Below are 13946 nucleotides of genomic sequence, written 5' to 3' on the forward strand. Positions count from 1 at the left end.
CAATGTAGGTCAGTCAGCACAGGGGTGATAGGTGAATGGGAATTGGTGCGAGTTAGAAGACAGCAGCACTGTCAATGTCCTCAGGTTTATGAAGCACAGAATGTGGGAGGTGGGCCAGTTGTGTGTTGGAATAGGCATGTCTGGAGGAAACAAAAGCACTGATGAGGGTTTCAGCAGCAGATGAGACAAGGGAGGGACAGAGTTGGGAAATGAGAGCGGTCTTAATGATGGGGCAAATATGTGGTTGGAAACTCAATTGGCAACTGACTTTTTACACAAGATAAATTCAACAGATTTTCAGTAGGCAAAGAGGCTCGAAGGAAGACAACCAGCAGTGGCAGCCTAAAGGCAGATGGGGGGCTGGGGGGCACTCCTCTCAGAAGACTGATACAGCGAAAGCCTGCTAAGACTTGAACCTGTTTGGAAAGTTGAGTTTTGTAGAGAAGGAAAAGACCAACAGGATCACCAGGGATCACCGGGTCAACAGTGCTCAGAGAAGTGAGCGAAGAGGACAGAGAAAGGTCTGGGAGATCCAACCCACTGCAACTGGGAGGAGTTTAGGAATTTTAACTGCAAAGATCTCACCATCAAGGAGGACTGTATAACAGAAACCTCACACCACATTTATAATGAGTGTTTTAATAAGTAAAGAAATATACCTCTCCCTGTAATTTGGGGTATCAGCTACTTAACAAAGTATTATTTAGTTAATGGTGATTTCCTTTAGTTTAGTTATAATAAAGGTTTTGGAACGTGAAACATGCAATTCTTTAAATTGGACTGGGGAGTTCTCATTTTAATCAACAGTCTCACTGATGTCATAACAGTCACATTATTTCAACAAAAAAAAGAGAATGTGTTTTTCATGGAAAACAAACTAGAGACTGCTGTATTTCAAACCTAATTGTGGTGTACTAATATTTTCCACTACCTGTGGACAGTAAATAAATTCAATCTCTTGCAGGAGCAAAAAAAAGACCTTTTCTAATTCTACACAATTACAGCATTTGGGGTCTCAGATAGACTTAGATAGTCTTAGAATTGAACTGGATTGATTTACTGGGTGAATCAGATGTCCATATTTGTGCCAAGTTGTGAAAGAACCCCATTCATATTTCAGCCATAGGGTAGTACAAATACACTCTTGCCAATCCTTTTTTCTTACCTTTTAAAGCAGTTCTCCCACACCTTGCCTACTGTAAATGGACTAACCAAAGACAGTGCAACAAAATTTAAATATACTGGGCCATGATCCCAACCCCACAGAAAAGCCACTGAATATATGGGGGGGTGGGGGCGGTGGTGGGGACAGGAGGCAATATTGGGAAAACATTTGAGCCAAGAATGTGCACCACCTTAAATTTCACTAATCAACAAATGGCCCTCAGACTGGAATAGCTACATGTTTATTCAAGATCTGCTGGGTTTACAAAACTAAGAAGTACAGTTAATCAACTTTATCTGTGAATTCAGTCTACTTTTTTCCAATGCAATTGGACACTATGTGAGGAATTCATTTCGTATACAATTACAGCATTTACTTATAAAGACGAACATCTGTAATTAATAAAAGCTTTCAACACTACCTCTGTCTGAACTCCTGGAAGACAATCCTATTGGGAAAACCCTGACGGCAAATTCGAATTCCCTCCAATACACCATTGCAGCGCAACTGGTCAAGAACCAAGTGAGGATCCAGTTTTCCAGCCTGCAAAATAAGGTCACTTACCATTTTAGTAAATAGGTAAGTGATCATTTTAAATACAACCCCTATTTGCCAAGTGAGTAATAACACAGTTATGGTACTGAGCCACGCAAAGCAATCAGGTTCCAAGGCACATCTGCAGTCTGTGGCAAGTTAGGAATGGTACTGGTATATCTGCAGTGAATCTGTATCAGATGGAAGTTTTCACTGCAGCAGCCACAGAAGCTTGCGTGTTTAATCCTTACTTGCACTATAGCGGAGTTATCAGATCAGGGTGCAATTAGGCTGCCAGCAATGTGGACAAGGACATGAGTTCAATATTACCAGAGTATTACTGAAATATTGGATACACAGCTGACAGTAAAACCTAAGGTCGTGATCATTTCAACCTTTAGGCCTTAACTGTCAAAATATACCTTTGGCACTGGTTCACGGCAACTGCAAGCCAATTTTGTGCACTGGGAGCCTCATCCTCTATTTTCAGAGATAAGGATGATTTTTTCTTCAAAGGAAAAAGCAGTAACAGAAACATTAAACTAAGTTATATTAGAGATTAAGGGGAGGCGATTTTTTTTTAAAATGTAAGGACTAGCTGAGCAACTTAATTTTTTTTTTTAAAGTTGCTAAATCTTTGAGTAATTTATTTGCACCAAGATGAATACTGCAAAAAACAAAATATTTGAGTAGTTTTCTAATGGTAAAATTTAAGGGGGAAGACGGTGGTGTAGTGGTAATGTCACTGAACTACTAATTCAGAGGTCCAGGCTGATGCCATGGGGGCACATTCAAATCCCACCATGGCATCTGGTGGAATTAAAAAATTAGTTAATACATTCATAAAATCTAGAATTGAAAGCTAGTCTCAGTAATGATGCCATGAAACTATCGATTGTCGTAAAAACCATCTAGTTTGCTAATGTCCGTTAAGGAAGGAAATCTGCCACCTTTACCTGACTTACATGTGACTAGACCCACAAGCAACGTGGCCGACTCATAACTGCCCTCTGAAATGGCGTAGCAAGCCAGTAAGTCGTCAAGGACAATTAGGGATGGGCAACAAATGCTGGCCTTGCTAGTGACACCCACATCCCATGAAAGTTTGCTTCAGCTTCAGAATAGAAGTTTTAAAGCTTTTGAGCTCCAACAGGGTTTTTGGATTGCTGGCAGTCACAAGGTTTAAACAATAAAAATGCAGGTACATAGACAACTGCCAAGCTGGTTACCTTGATAGGTTACTAATTGTATAACTATTCCATGTATCTGAAAAATAGACAATTCATCATACTTAAAATGAAAATTCAGACAAGGCTCAAATGTTCTTGCTAATTACTGCTATGAATCATCCATGTTTTCACTATATTAAAACTCCACACTGTTTAACCATGGTGCGAGCATAAAATGCAGGATCTGTTTGAATGGAATCAGTCAGCAATTTTAGTAACATATTATCACAACTCTTTACAAAAGGTTAATAAATGATGACCCTAAGGACTCACTCGTGAAAGTAGGATGAAGGCCGAAACAGCACCACAAATTAATACTTGATCCTTGTCAGTGAAGTCAAAGACAATAAAATGAGGTGGGAGAGACGCAACCATTTCCCTACTTCTAAATGCCCCACAACCTAAAGCTATAAACATTTTAAGCCAAATTATTCCATGAGTTTATACTGTCATCCCCATTACTTATGTACATATATACCGAATAATGAAAATATTCTGCTCAAACAGGACAAAGTTAAGAAAACATTACCATAAGTGTCCTGTTCGCCCCGCAAAATTTAAAGGTATCTAATAGGCTGCCTGTGTTGGTTAGAAGTCATCTTTCTCTTTTCTTTCTTTGGCCTCCTTGTCTCAAGAGACAATGGATAAGCGCCAGGAGGTGGCCAGTGGTTTGTGAAGCAGCGCCTGGAGTGGCTTGGTTAGAAGTGGGCTATACAAATCCTTACAAAATTGCAGCTCAACTGCTTGGCACAAGCAATGGGTTTGAACATCTCAGAAGATTGAACTCATTACCACAATATTACAAAATGAAATTTTCTTTAGGAATGTGTAAACCAAAGAATTAACCTGAAGGCTGCATAACTTCATCAAGAACATTTGCTCTCAACTTTACATTAATAGGACAGTCGAAGTTGCTATTTCCCCTTTCTGGCAATATACCCACCCTTTTCTCATGGTTTGGAATAATGCATCGAACAAAATTAGGGTTGGTGTTGCGGAGAGTTGCCATTAATTTGGCCAAGGACTCTTTGTACAGCTGCCCCACTGTGCGGAACATTCCTTTCTTCGTTTTGTAAGAGGAGCCAAAGGCAGTCTCATTCATGCCAGCAACTTGGTCCAAGCCCACAATACGGTCAACTGCAAAAATAAAGTTACATTTTGAAAAACACTTCTACTTCAAATTGTTGCACTTTCACTTTGTACTCAGACGCATGAACTGCAGAAGCAATACGAGAGAACTATATCAATTATGCAGTCCGTGAAGATAAACAAGCTGGGGTACCGACCAGAAACAAAAATTAGTAATCAATCATGCCTTGACGCATACAGTAAGACAGCTCTGCCACATCATGCAATGAAATTGCTATAATCTCAAAGTCATTTTGTATCTTTGGACAAAATCCTAACAGATACACTTTCTGCACAGATTAATGAGGTAAAAGGGCAGCTCTTCCCTTTCCTATTCCCCCCAAACGTTATGAAAGTCATTCTTCAATATGTAGCATTCCTAATATAGTTTCACATACCATTATAGTGCCCAACTGAAAAATATCAACTGTAAAATGGTAAAGGATCACTGTAGCACAAACATTTCAAGCGTAGCACTCAAAACTGGATTTGTTTTATCACAGTACAAAATTTAAGGATACATTAGTAATGTTTTTAAGTCCCAAGAAACACAATATACATAATACCAATGATCTTAAATGCTACAAGAATGGAAATTCATTAACCGCACACAAAGTTTGCTTATTTTATATAATGACATGCACTTGCTTTATAGAGACTCAACTTGAGAAATAGAAAGGGACCTAGCCAATTGAGAGAAGGAAAAAAGTACGTGAACCCTACACAATAGACAAATGGAATCTGGATGGGTATTATGAAGAAATTGTAACATGGAAACAGTCCACTTTTTTTTTTAAATGCACCATCTTGTATTTTCAAACACTCAATGCTATCTGAACATTTTTTAGCCATTCCACAATCTTATCAATATCTCTTCAAGTCCTTTGGTCCTCAAAGCCCATGTCAGTCTGAAAATTTGGACACTGCTTCCTCTAGCTCTTTATCCAAATCAATGATATGCATAATGAATAGAATCATGTTGCGATAGACTTCTAACCACTCTGAACTCAGATTATGTAAAGGATAGAGTTCTATTATTCCATGCTAATCTATGATTTCGGATAAATTAGACTAATGAAATGCTACAGGCACCAAGAACTGGGCCTCATTAAATAGCCTTAATTGCCAGTTTTCAGTAGCATTACATGCTGCTACTCCTCCCTCACACCCAGGAGATTTAGTGTTATCCACTACTGTACTTAAAATAGGGAAGTAACTCAAACAACTTCATTTATATAATGTCTGAACATAAAATATCAAGGTAATTTCTCACAAACATGCATTCAATACTTAAAATTCAAAGGATGTGGCATATGCAAATTAGGGGAAATGCAAAGGGAATTTCAAAATTTGTCCTTCTAAAAACATATTAGATGAAGGGAGTCCAAGCTCAGGATCCACTGCTGAGAGACATAACCAGTTAATGCTTCTACTCATCGTTACCGTCACTGAGAAAGCTCAGAGGTAAATATCTGCACCATTTTTCTGAAATGTAGCATCAATAAAATGTAATGTACAAACCGTCTTTCCACAACTCTGCTACAAATTTGTCCAATGATTGATGCAGGAGGGTTGCAACATTGTCATTGAGTGGGTCCATGTTTTTCAGAAGCCATTCATCTGCCTTGTAATCCACCTAGTACCAGAGGTTTAAAGAGTACCTGTAAACACTTGTGGCAAATTTAAAAATTCATGAAAAAATATCAAGTACATTTCTACAGCAATCCATAATGGACCACACCATTAAAGATTACACATTTTCATCTGAAATTCAGTTTTATTTTAGCAAAATACATTTCACAGTTCTGCTCAGCATCCCCTTGAGTTTCCAAATATGAAAGTGTGTGCGTCTTAACACAAGTTAGCGATTGTTACAATGTACTACATAGAGTATTCACTGAAAGAACAGCATCTCAAAAGTGGAAAGTTTCTCTTTTTGTCCATCATTACTTCATGGATAGATGCACCGCCAATTTAGAATTGAGCCTCGATAGGAAGCTTGATCTCCAGTCCATGCCATAATCAAGCTCAGTCCCATTAGTTGAAGGAGCACTACTACTGGTCTCAGCACTCCTGGACTTTTTGATACTAATATTACTAGAATATAAAATAGTAGGTCATGTTCAAGTTTCAAAATTTCTTGAACCCTCATCGGAGATTTCTGACTTCAGTCCCAAAACCCTCAATTGATTAGAAGAGAATACAAAGCTGGAGGAATACTTTTTATACGAAGCATTCTGTCCATCCAAAGATTGGGGGGGGGGGGGGGGGGGAAGTCGCTACCTTGCAAGAAAATTTGGCTTGTATGGTCTCTGCCATGGCTCAGTTGGCAGCACCTCCACCTCAGAGTCAGAAGACTGTGGATTCAGGTCCTGCTCCAGGACTTGAGCACAAAAATCAAGGCAGAGGATACAGCTTCGTAACAGCCACAGCAGTACAGAGGGACAGGTGCACTGTCAGAGGTACCATCGTTTGGATATTAAACCGAGGCCTCTCCTGCCGTCTCAGATGGACACCAGCACTATTTTGAAGAGGAGCAGGGGAATTATCCTGGGTGTTCTGGCCAATATTTATCCCTCAATCACAAAAGCAGATTAGCTGGGCATCATCACATTACTGTTTGTGGGAGCTTGCTGAGCACAAGTTGGCTGCCACATTTTCTATAATACAACAGTGTCTACACTGGCTGTAAAGTGCTTCAAGACATCCGTGGTTGTGAAAGGTGCTTATATAAAAAGGTTTTTTTTTTTTATTTTCTTTCTTGATGGTATAAGCTCCATCCAGTTACAGTTCAGACTTATTCCATGTTTATGGAAAAGTTCAGTTTTCCTCTAGCAGAGATTTTATCAATTTAAAACTTATGTTGAGTCATATCTGGTGTCCAGATCTGATAATTAACCAATAATCATGGTAAATGTATGGCAAGGCCAGGATATTTTTCTATTGCCTCAAAAGTGGCTAGGTAACATGTTAATGGATCACTGTATACAGGCTAAACTTTTTTCTTTTAAAAAAAAAACTGACAAAACAGTATTTCATAGCCAAAAGTATCAATATACAACAAATTATTAGCAGATCCAGTGACTGTGCTCATTGAGAGTTGGAGGATATGACATTATAATAACCAAGGCGTTAAAAAGTGAAACAGGGAACATGTTTTGGGAAGTAGGTGTAACACTCTACAGGGAGTATGCAATTTAGATAAAACTATTATAGATTAAAAGAAAAATTAAGAGTCAGATTAAATAAAACAAGAAATTAAAGAAAAACCTTTCAACTTCTCAATAAATTCCTGCAAATGGCCTGGCCTCTACACGAGGCAATTGCTCATGGATATTCTATTTCAGGCTCTGTGTAAAGGTTAAGTAGCTCATTGAGTTCCAAGGGTGTTTCCTCTGATGCAAAACCCTTTGACAGTTTGTCCTTAAACTTATAACAGCAAGCTGATTAATGATTCATTGCCGCTTCCCAGTTGGACCGATTCTGACAAGATACTCAAAGGAAATTGCATTCAGAGACCTCTGTCACCAAGAGGAATTCACAAAGTAGCAATGTGGAGGAACTGCATGGACACAGACAATAGATATATCTTGTGTAGCTTGATAGAGATTGAAACAAGGAAACTTATTTTATAACTGGTTTCCCACTCAATGCCATGACCAAGTCTGATTGCATGCAGATAGGTAACTTAATGACAAATCTCCAGTGGCTGTGCTGTAGACACCCATGGACTGCTTCTAACACAGAATAATAAAATCCTTACAGCAAGGCCTTCCGAGATGCATGGCGTGGTCAGCAAATTTTTTTAAATTCAAATTCCCTCCATTGCCAGTCACAAAATAAAGACAGACACAAATTTCAGCCACATGCCTCTCATCTCTTCCTGGGAATAAAGGATCATGCTTGTTTACAATGCCAGCATATTAGGCAGTTAGGTTTAATATCATATGATTAAGATTTTGCTTTATTTCCACTGAAGTTTGTAGACTTGTACTATAAATATATTGCTTGTACCCATAATTCTTCAGGGTATTGAGCGTACAGAGGCAGGCGCACAGAAGAGAAGTCAGAAGTTATATTCACTATCCAGAGCAAAAGTAGGTAGCGTTGTTTATTTCTGTGTACGACTATTGCTCAAGACACTGAATGTGCCAAGACTCAATTGAACCCAAGATTATTTGCAACCAAGTTGAAGTCAAGTCCTAAAACCTGACACAATGAGAAATCATCCTAGATATATACTACCTAAACTGAATTGAAGCATATGGTTCAGTCAAAGCTTTAAATGGTGAAAAAAAGACAAGTTATACAATCCACTCCAAACACATAGCATTCCATTTAGCAGACATACCTTGCCAGCATAGTGAATAATGCAGAAGTCAGCCTTATCTTTGAGCTGCCTTGGTTTTTGGAATTTTGAGTGTGTACCCTGTTCTTGGCTCAATTTCTCCACAAATGTCTTATCAGTAGCCTTAGGAAACCAACATTCCTCATCCAACAAAGCGAGCACACCAGGAGGGTTTGCCTGGTACAACAGGAAGTTCATGGATTAGTGTATTATAGAAACATAGAAAATAGGAGCAGGAGTAGGCCATTCGGCCCTTCGAGCCTGCTCTGCCATTCATTATGATCATGGCTGATCATCCAACTCAGTAACCTGTTCCCGCTTTTGCCCCATACCCTTTGATCCCTTTAGACCCAAGAGCTACATCGAATTCCTTCTTGAAAACACACAATGTTTTGGCCTCAACTGCTTTCTGTGGTAGCGAATTCCACAGGCTCATCACTCTCTGGGTGAAGAAATTTCTCCTCATCTCAGTCCTGAAAGGTTTACCCCGTATCCTTAGACTATGACCCCTGGTTCTGGACTCCCCCACCATCGGGAACATCCTTCCTGCATCTACCCTGTCAAGTCCTGTCAGAATTTTATAGGTTTCTATAAAATCCCCCCCCCCACTCTTCTGAACTCCAGCAAATATAATCCTAACTGACTCAATCTTTCAAGTCAGACCCGCCATTCCAGGAATCAGTCTGGTAAACCTTTGCTGCACGCCCTCTATAGCAAGAACATCCTTCCTCAGATAAGGAGACCAAAACTGCACACAATATTCCAGATGTGGTCTCACGAAGGCCCAGTATAATTGCAGCAAGACATCCCTGCTCCTGCACTCAAATCCTCTCACTATGAAGGCCAACATACCATTTGCCTTTTTTTACCGCCTGTTGCACCTGCATGCTTACCTTCAGCGACTGGTGTACGGGAACACCCAGGTCTCGCTACATACTCCCCTCCCTCAGTTTACAGCCAAATAGTCTGCCTTCCTGTTTTTGCTACCAAAGTGGATAACCTCACATTTATTCACATTATACTGCATCTGCCATGCATTTGCCCACTCACTCAACTTGTTCAAATCACCCTGAAGCCTCTCTGCATCCCCCTCACAACTCACTCTCCCACCCAGTTTTGGGTCATCTGCAAATTTGAAAACATTACATTTAGTTCCCTCATCTAAATCATTAATATATATTGAGAGTGGCTGGTGTCCTAGCACCGACCCCTGCGCTACCCCACTAGTCATTGCCTGCCATTCGGAAAAAGACCCATTTACCCCTACTCTGTTTCCTGTCCGCCAACCAATTTTCTATCCATCGCAAAACACTACCCCCAATCCCATGCACTTTAATTTTTACACGTTAACCTCTTATGTGGGACTTTGTCCAAAGCCTTCAAAAGTCCAAATAAACCACATCCACTGGCTCCCCCTCATCAACTCTACTAGTTACAGCCTCGAAGAACTCTAGTAGATTTGGCAAGCATGATTTCCCTTTCGTAAATCCATGCTGACTCTGTTCGATTCTACCACTGTTCTCCAAGTACTCTGCTATAAAATCTTCGATAATGGACTTTAGAATTTTCCCCACTACTGACGTCAGGCTGACTGGTCATAATTCCCTACTTTCTCTCTACCTCCCTTTTTAAATAGTGGGGTTACATTAGCTACTCTCCAATCTGTAGCACCTGTTCCAGAGTCTACAGAACCTTGGAATATGACCACTAATGCATCCACTATTTCTAGGGCCACTTCCTTAAGTACTCTGGGATGCAGACCATCAGGCCCTGGGGATTTATCGGCCTTCAATCCCATCAATTTCCCCAACACCATTTCTCTACTAATACTGATTTCCTTCAGTTCCTCTCTCTCTCACTAAGCCATGTATTTCCCCGCATTTCTGGTATGATATTTCTGTCCTCCTATGTCCAAATGTCTCAATGAATTAGAAGATTAATACTTAAATTTACCCGAAACATTTTTCTCCAGAGTTTATGAATGTTTACACTTCGAAGCACTCAACTTTCTAGTCTGTACATTTTCCCCCAGATATGCTGTAAAATTGGAAACAAATAGCATTTTTGCCACAGCTATGAATTTTATCCTCGAAAAACTCTAGGATAGATGCACTGAGTAAAAGTGAGCTCCCAATCTCAGCAAATAAATTGTTTCTTTATAAATGGAAAGGAGATCTGTGGCCAGTTTTGTGCATCCTTGTTTGGTTGGAGAGATATGCAATAGCTTGAAATAAACTCTGATCAGGGAATATGTATGGAAGCAACAGTTTATTTTTTAAATGGGGGTGGGGGGGGGGGGGGTGCTCCTAGGTAAAAGACCTCAGACTCTGGACTCCTGCCCATCCCCATGGTCCTACTGTTTGGAACCCCCCTCCTTGTTTTACTATGTTTCTCCCTGCCATTAAAATGCTCTTCATACTCTCCTCCTGATTAATCTTTTGGTTAACTCTCCCAAGTCTATCGTCCAGTCCAATTTTTCCTTATGATGCAGTTTAAGTGTTTGATTTAAAGGGTTTAAGTGCAAGTTCCTGTAACAGCAAAGCCTGTGTGTTACATTAAAGTGCCTACTTTGGTAGTTAAGTTACTGCACTAATCAAAATGTAGAATCCTTTTATTCTTACAGGTCTCTCAATGAGGTCAATGCAAGGCTGCAGATCAAGACCAAAGTCAATGAAATTCCACTCAATGCCCTCTCGCTGGTATTCCTCTTGCTCCAGGATAAACATGGTGTGGTTAAACAGTTGCTGCAACTTTTCATTGGTATAATTGATGCACAGCTGCTCAAATGAGTTTAGCTGAAATGATAGAAACACAAGCTCTTTAAGTCTTCATTTAAAACAGTCCATTGAGCCTGGCCAATACACAGCAGGTGAAAACAGTTCACATTAATCAGAAAGCTACATGAAAAAAACTTACACAAGGGTTATTATAAAAAAAAAAAAGAGAACAGTTGTATCAAAAGGATATAGAATGGTCAAAAATTATGCTAACTGGACCATGTTATGCTTTTATTCATTAGTTAGCAAAAATCAAATCATTTGGAACATTAATTACACAAAATTTTATTTTAGTCCCATGTCCTTTTTTACAAAATGTTTTTTTGCTGCTTGCTTTGAACTATTTCATTCCCTCCCTACCCCGCCCCCCCCCTCCCACCACACCACCATTTTCCCACTCAATCTGTTTCTGCTCCTGCCACTGGACCTCAATTATACTCGCAACCAACGACACCTCTAAATTTTTTTGGTTGTGTGTAGCCTGTTCATTTGAAAGCTCAGTATCTTTCAATTTTTTATCTGGCCATACATACGCAGTAATCTTAAATAGGACAACATGCGAGCAGCTTATGCGGTACCTTCCTGGCTGCTGCGTGGCTAAAGATGCTCACAGCTTACAGGGAAGACTGCCCTCATCCTCGGCCTAATCAAGAGTAGACCAGTAGGGCTGTAATTGACTGGGTTGGATTTGTCCTGTTGTGTGTGTACAGGACATACTTTGGCAAGTGTCTATATTGCTGGATAGATACTAGTGTTGTACTCATCACCTGTGAGCTCATGGTTAGGCCAAGCAAATCTCAATACACGACCCTATCTGAAATTCAGTCAGGTTTTCTACTCCTGATAACGATCCAGTGACTCTACTGGGAAACATGCAAGGTAAAGCAGACACAGGATTTTACAAAACTACAAAGAACTTACTTCAAAGATTTCAAAACCAGCAATATCCAAAATGCCTATAAAAGAAGCTCCTTGCCGTTTTGTTCTATCCAAAGCTTTGTTGATTCGGTGAACAAGCCAACGGAAGAGACGTTCATAAGTAGCCTTTGCTAATGCTTCGATTGCAAAGTCAGCCTTGAGACAAAAACATTAATTTTATAATATGGCACTGAAGCAGCAGCTCCAATTCATTCACATCTCTGCAAGCCGCAACCATACCTGCTCTTTGGTCTGTGCTTTCTGAACATAGTCTCGACCAACTTTGATGCGTGGTGTGAGTATAGCACGAGTGAATTCCATTACATTCATTCCCAGCAGGTGACAGAGTTTCTGAGCAGCTTAAGAGAACATTCATTAATCTACAATGTTCTCTAAACAAGTGGCTTGATTATATTCCATGCAAGTCAAAGTATAAACCTTTTTTCAACAGGCATGCAAATATATTCCACGTACAATTTATGCAGCATTTGTATATCCCACTCTGTTGAATGATTTTCTAAAGGATTACTGGATAAATGCCTTATTATTTGAATATAGAAGGCAAACTACTGAAAGTAAAAATACCTCAAGCTGGACACTACAGCATAAAAGCAGGCTGGTTGGTTGATAGACAGCAAAACTGGCCTCCCAATGCCACCATGACTTGGAAGTATACATTTAGACTAGAAATAGGATTGTAACATACACATTTCTCCTCCTCCCACACATTTTTCTACTATCTTCTCAGGTATTAAATAATTGCCGAGGTAATTATACTAGCAGCAGTTGCCTTCTGATACCGTGCCCAGTGTCTATTATTCATGCGTGAGCCTCAAAAGAGCGTGAAGAGGGTTTAGAAGAAGTTTTTTCACAGTTATTATACCATGGAATACTGTGCCACAGGAAGTAGTTGAGGTAGAGATCACTGCATCTTTTAAGGGATGATTAAATAAACATATGGAACAGGACTATAAGGAACAGGACAGTGGGATTTCGGGTTGCTTTAGCAAAGAGCTGGCAGACACAGTAGGCCAAAGTGGTCTACCCCAGTGCTGTAAGGTTTTATACTGGCCATTGTTCTTTACATAGCATTTACACCACAGAAACAGGCCATTTGACCAAGTATGTCTGTAACCAACCAAACCTCCTCCCACATTGCTCCATTGAACTCCAACATCCTTCTGTTCCTTTCACCCTCATTTATTTATCTAGCTTCCCTTAAGTACAACTGCATTATTTGTCTCAAGCACCCCATGTGGCAGAAAGTTTTCACTTGAGTAAGATTTATTGGTGACATATATAGCAGCTGGTTTGGGACGTCTTCAAAAGTGGAAACCATCTCTAAAATTATAAAGACGTTTGATAGGGTGATTAAAAAGACCTCTGTCAAGTCACCTCTCAGCCTTCTCTTTTCTCAATTTTGGCATCTTCCTTCTAAATTGGTTTTCGCACTTTTTCCAATGCTTCATTTATAATACGGAGACCAGAACTGTGCACAGGACTAGTGTGTCCAACTAAGGTTCTGTACAAGGTTAACATGAATTCAGAAGCAGAGAAATTTATTTCTCTTGAAAAAGAAATCAAGGATAAATCTGTTCTATCTACCTATGCTACAGCGCATCTGATAATTATGCAATTTTTGATTGTTTACTGGTCTGTGTGTAATTTTTGATATTGAACTATGTAAAATTTTGAATCAAATTCAAATAGTTTGCATTGTTGCTTAGATTTCTTCTTGCATGTACAGACCAACAGAATTTTTATATTCTAAAGCTCTCTTCATTCAGTGAGTTACTAAGTTTTTGAAACTTATAAGAGGAAGGGAGGTAATTAGTTTTAATCCCTAG

General features: G+C 39.6%; 1 protein-coding gene across 2 annotated transcripts in view; it reads right to left on the reverse strand.

Annotated features, from left to right (window-relative positions):
- LOC137384269 (myosin-10) overlaps positions 1 to 13946 on the reverse strand; it is a 170660-nt gene that overhangs the window by 45294 nt on the left and 111420 nt on the right. For both annotated transcript variants that reach the window (XM_068058046.1, XM_068058045.1), the window contains 7 exons: positions 12340 to 12458; positions 12103 to 12255; positions 11026 to 11199; positions 8408 to 8581; positions 5578 to 5692; positions 3872 to 4065; positions 1587 to 1708 (listed from right to left, as the gene is read on the reverse strand). In XM_068058046.1, coding sequence (XP_067914147.1) covers positions 1587 to 1708; positions 3872 to 4065; positions 5578 to 5692; positions 8408 to 8581; positions 11026 to 11199; positions 12103 to 12255; positions 12340 to 12458 — 1051 coding nt within the window. The remainder of the gene's footprint in view (positions 1 to 1586; positions 1709 to 3871; positions 4066 to 5577; positions 5693 to 8407; positions 8582 to 11025; positions 11200 to 12102; positions 12256 to 12339; positions 12459 to 13946) is intronic.

Source organism: Heterodontus francisci, chromosome 26 (genome assembly GCF_036365525.1).
Source record: "Heterodontus francisci isolate sHetFra1 chromosome 26, sHetFra1.hap1, whole genome shotgun sequence".
NCBI lineage: Eukaryota > Metazoa > Chordata > Chondrichthyes > Heterodontiformes > Heterodontidae > Heterodontus > Heterodontus francisci.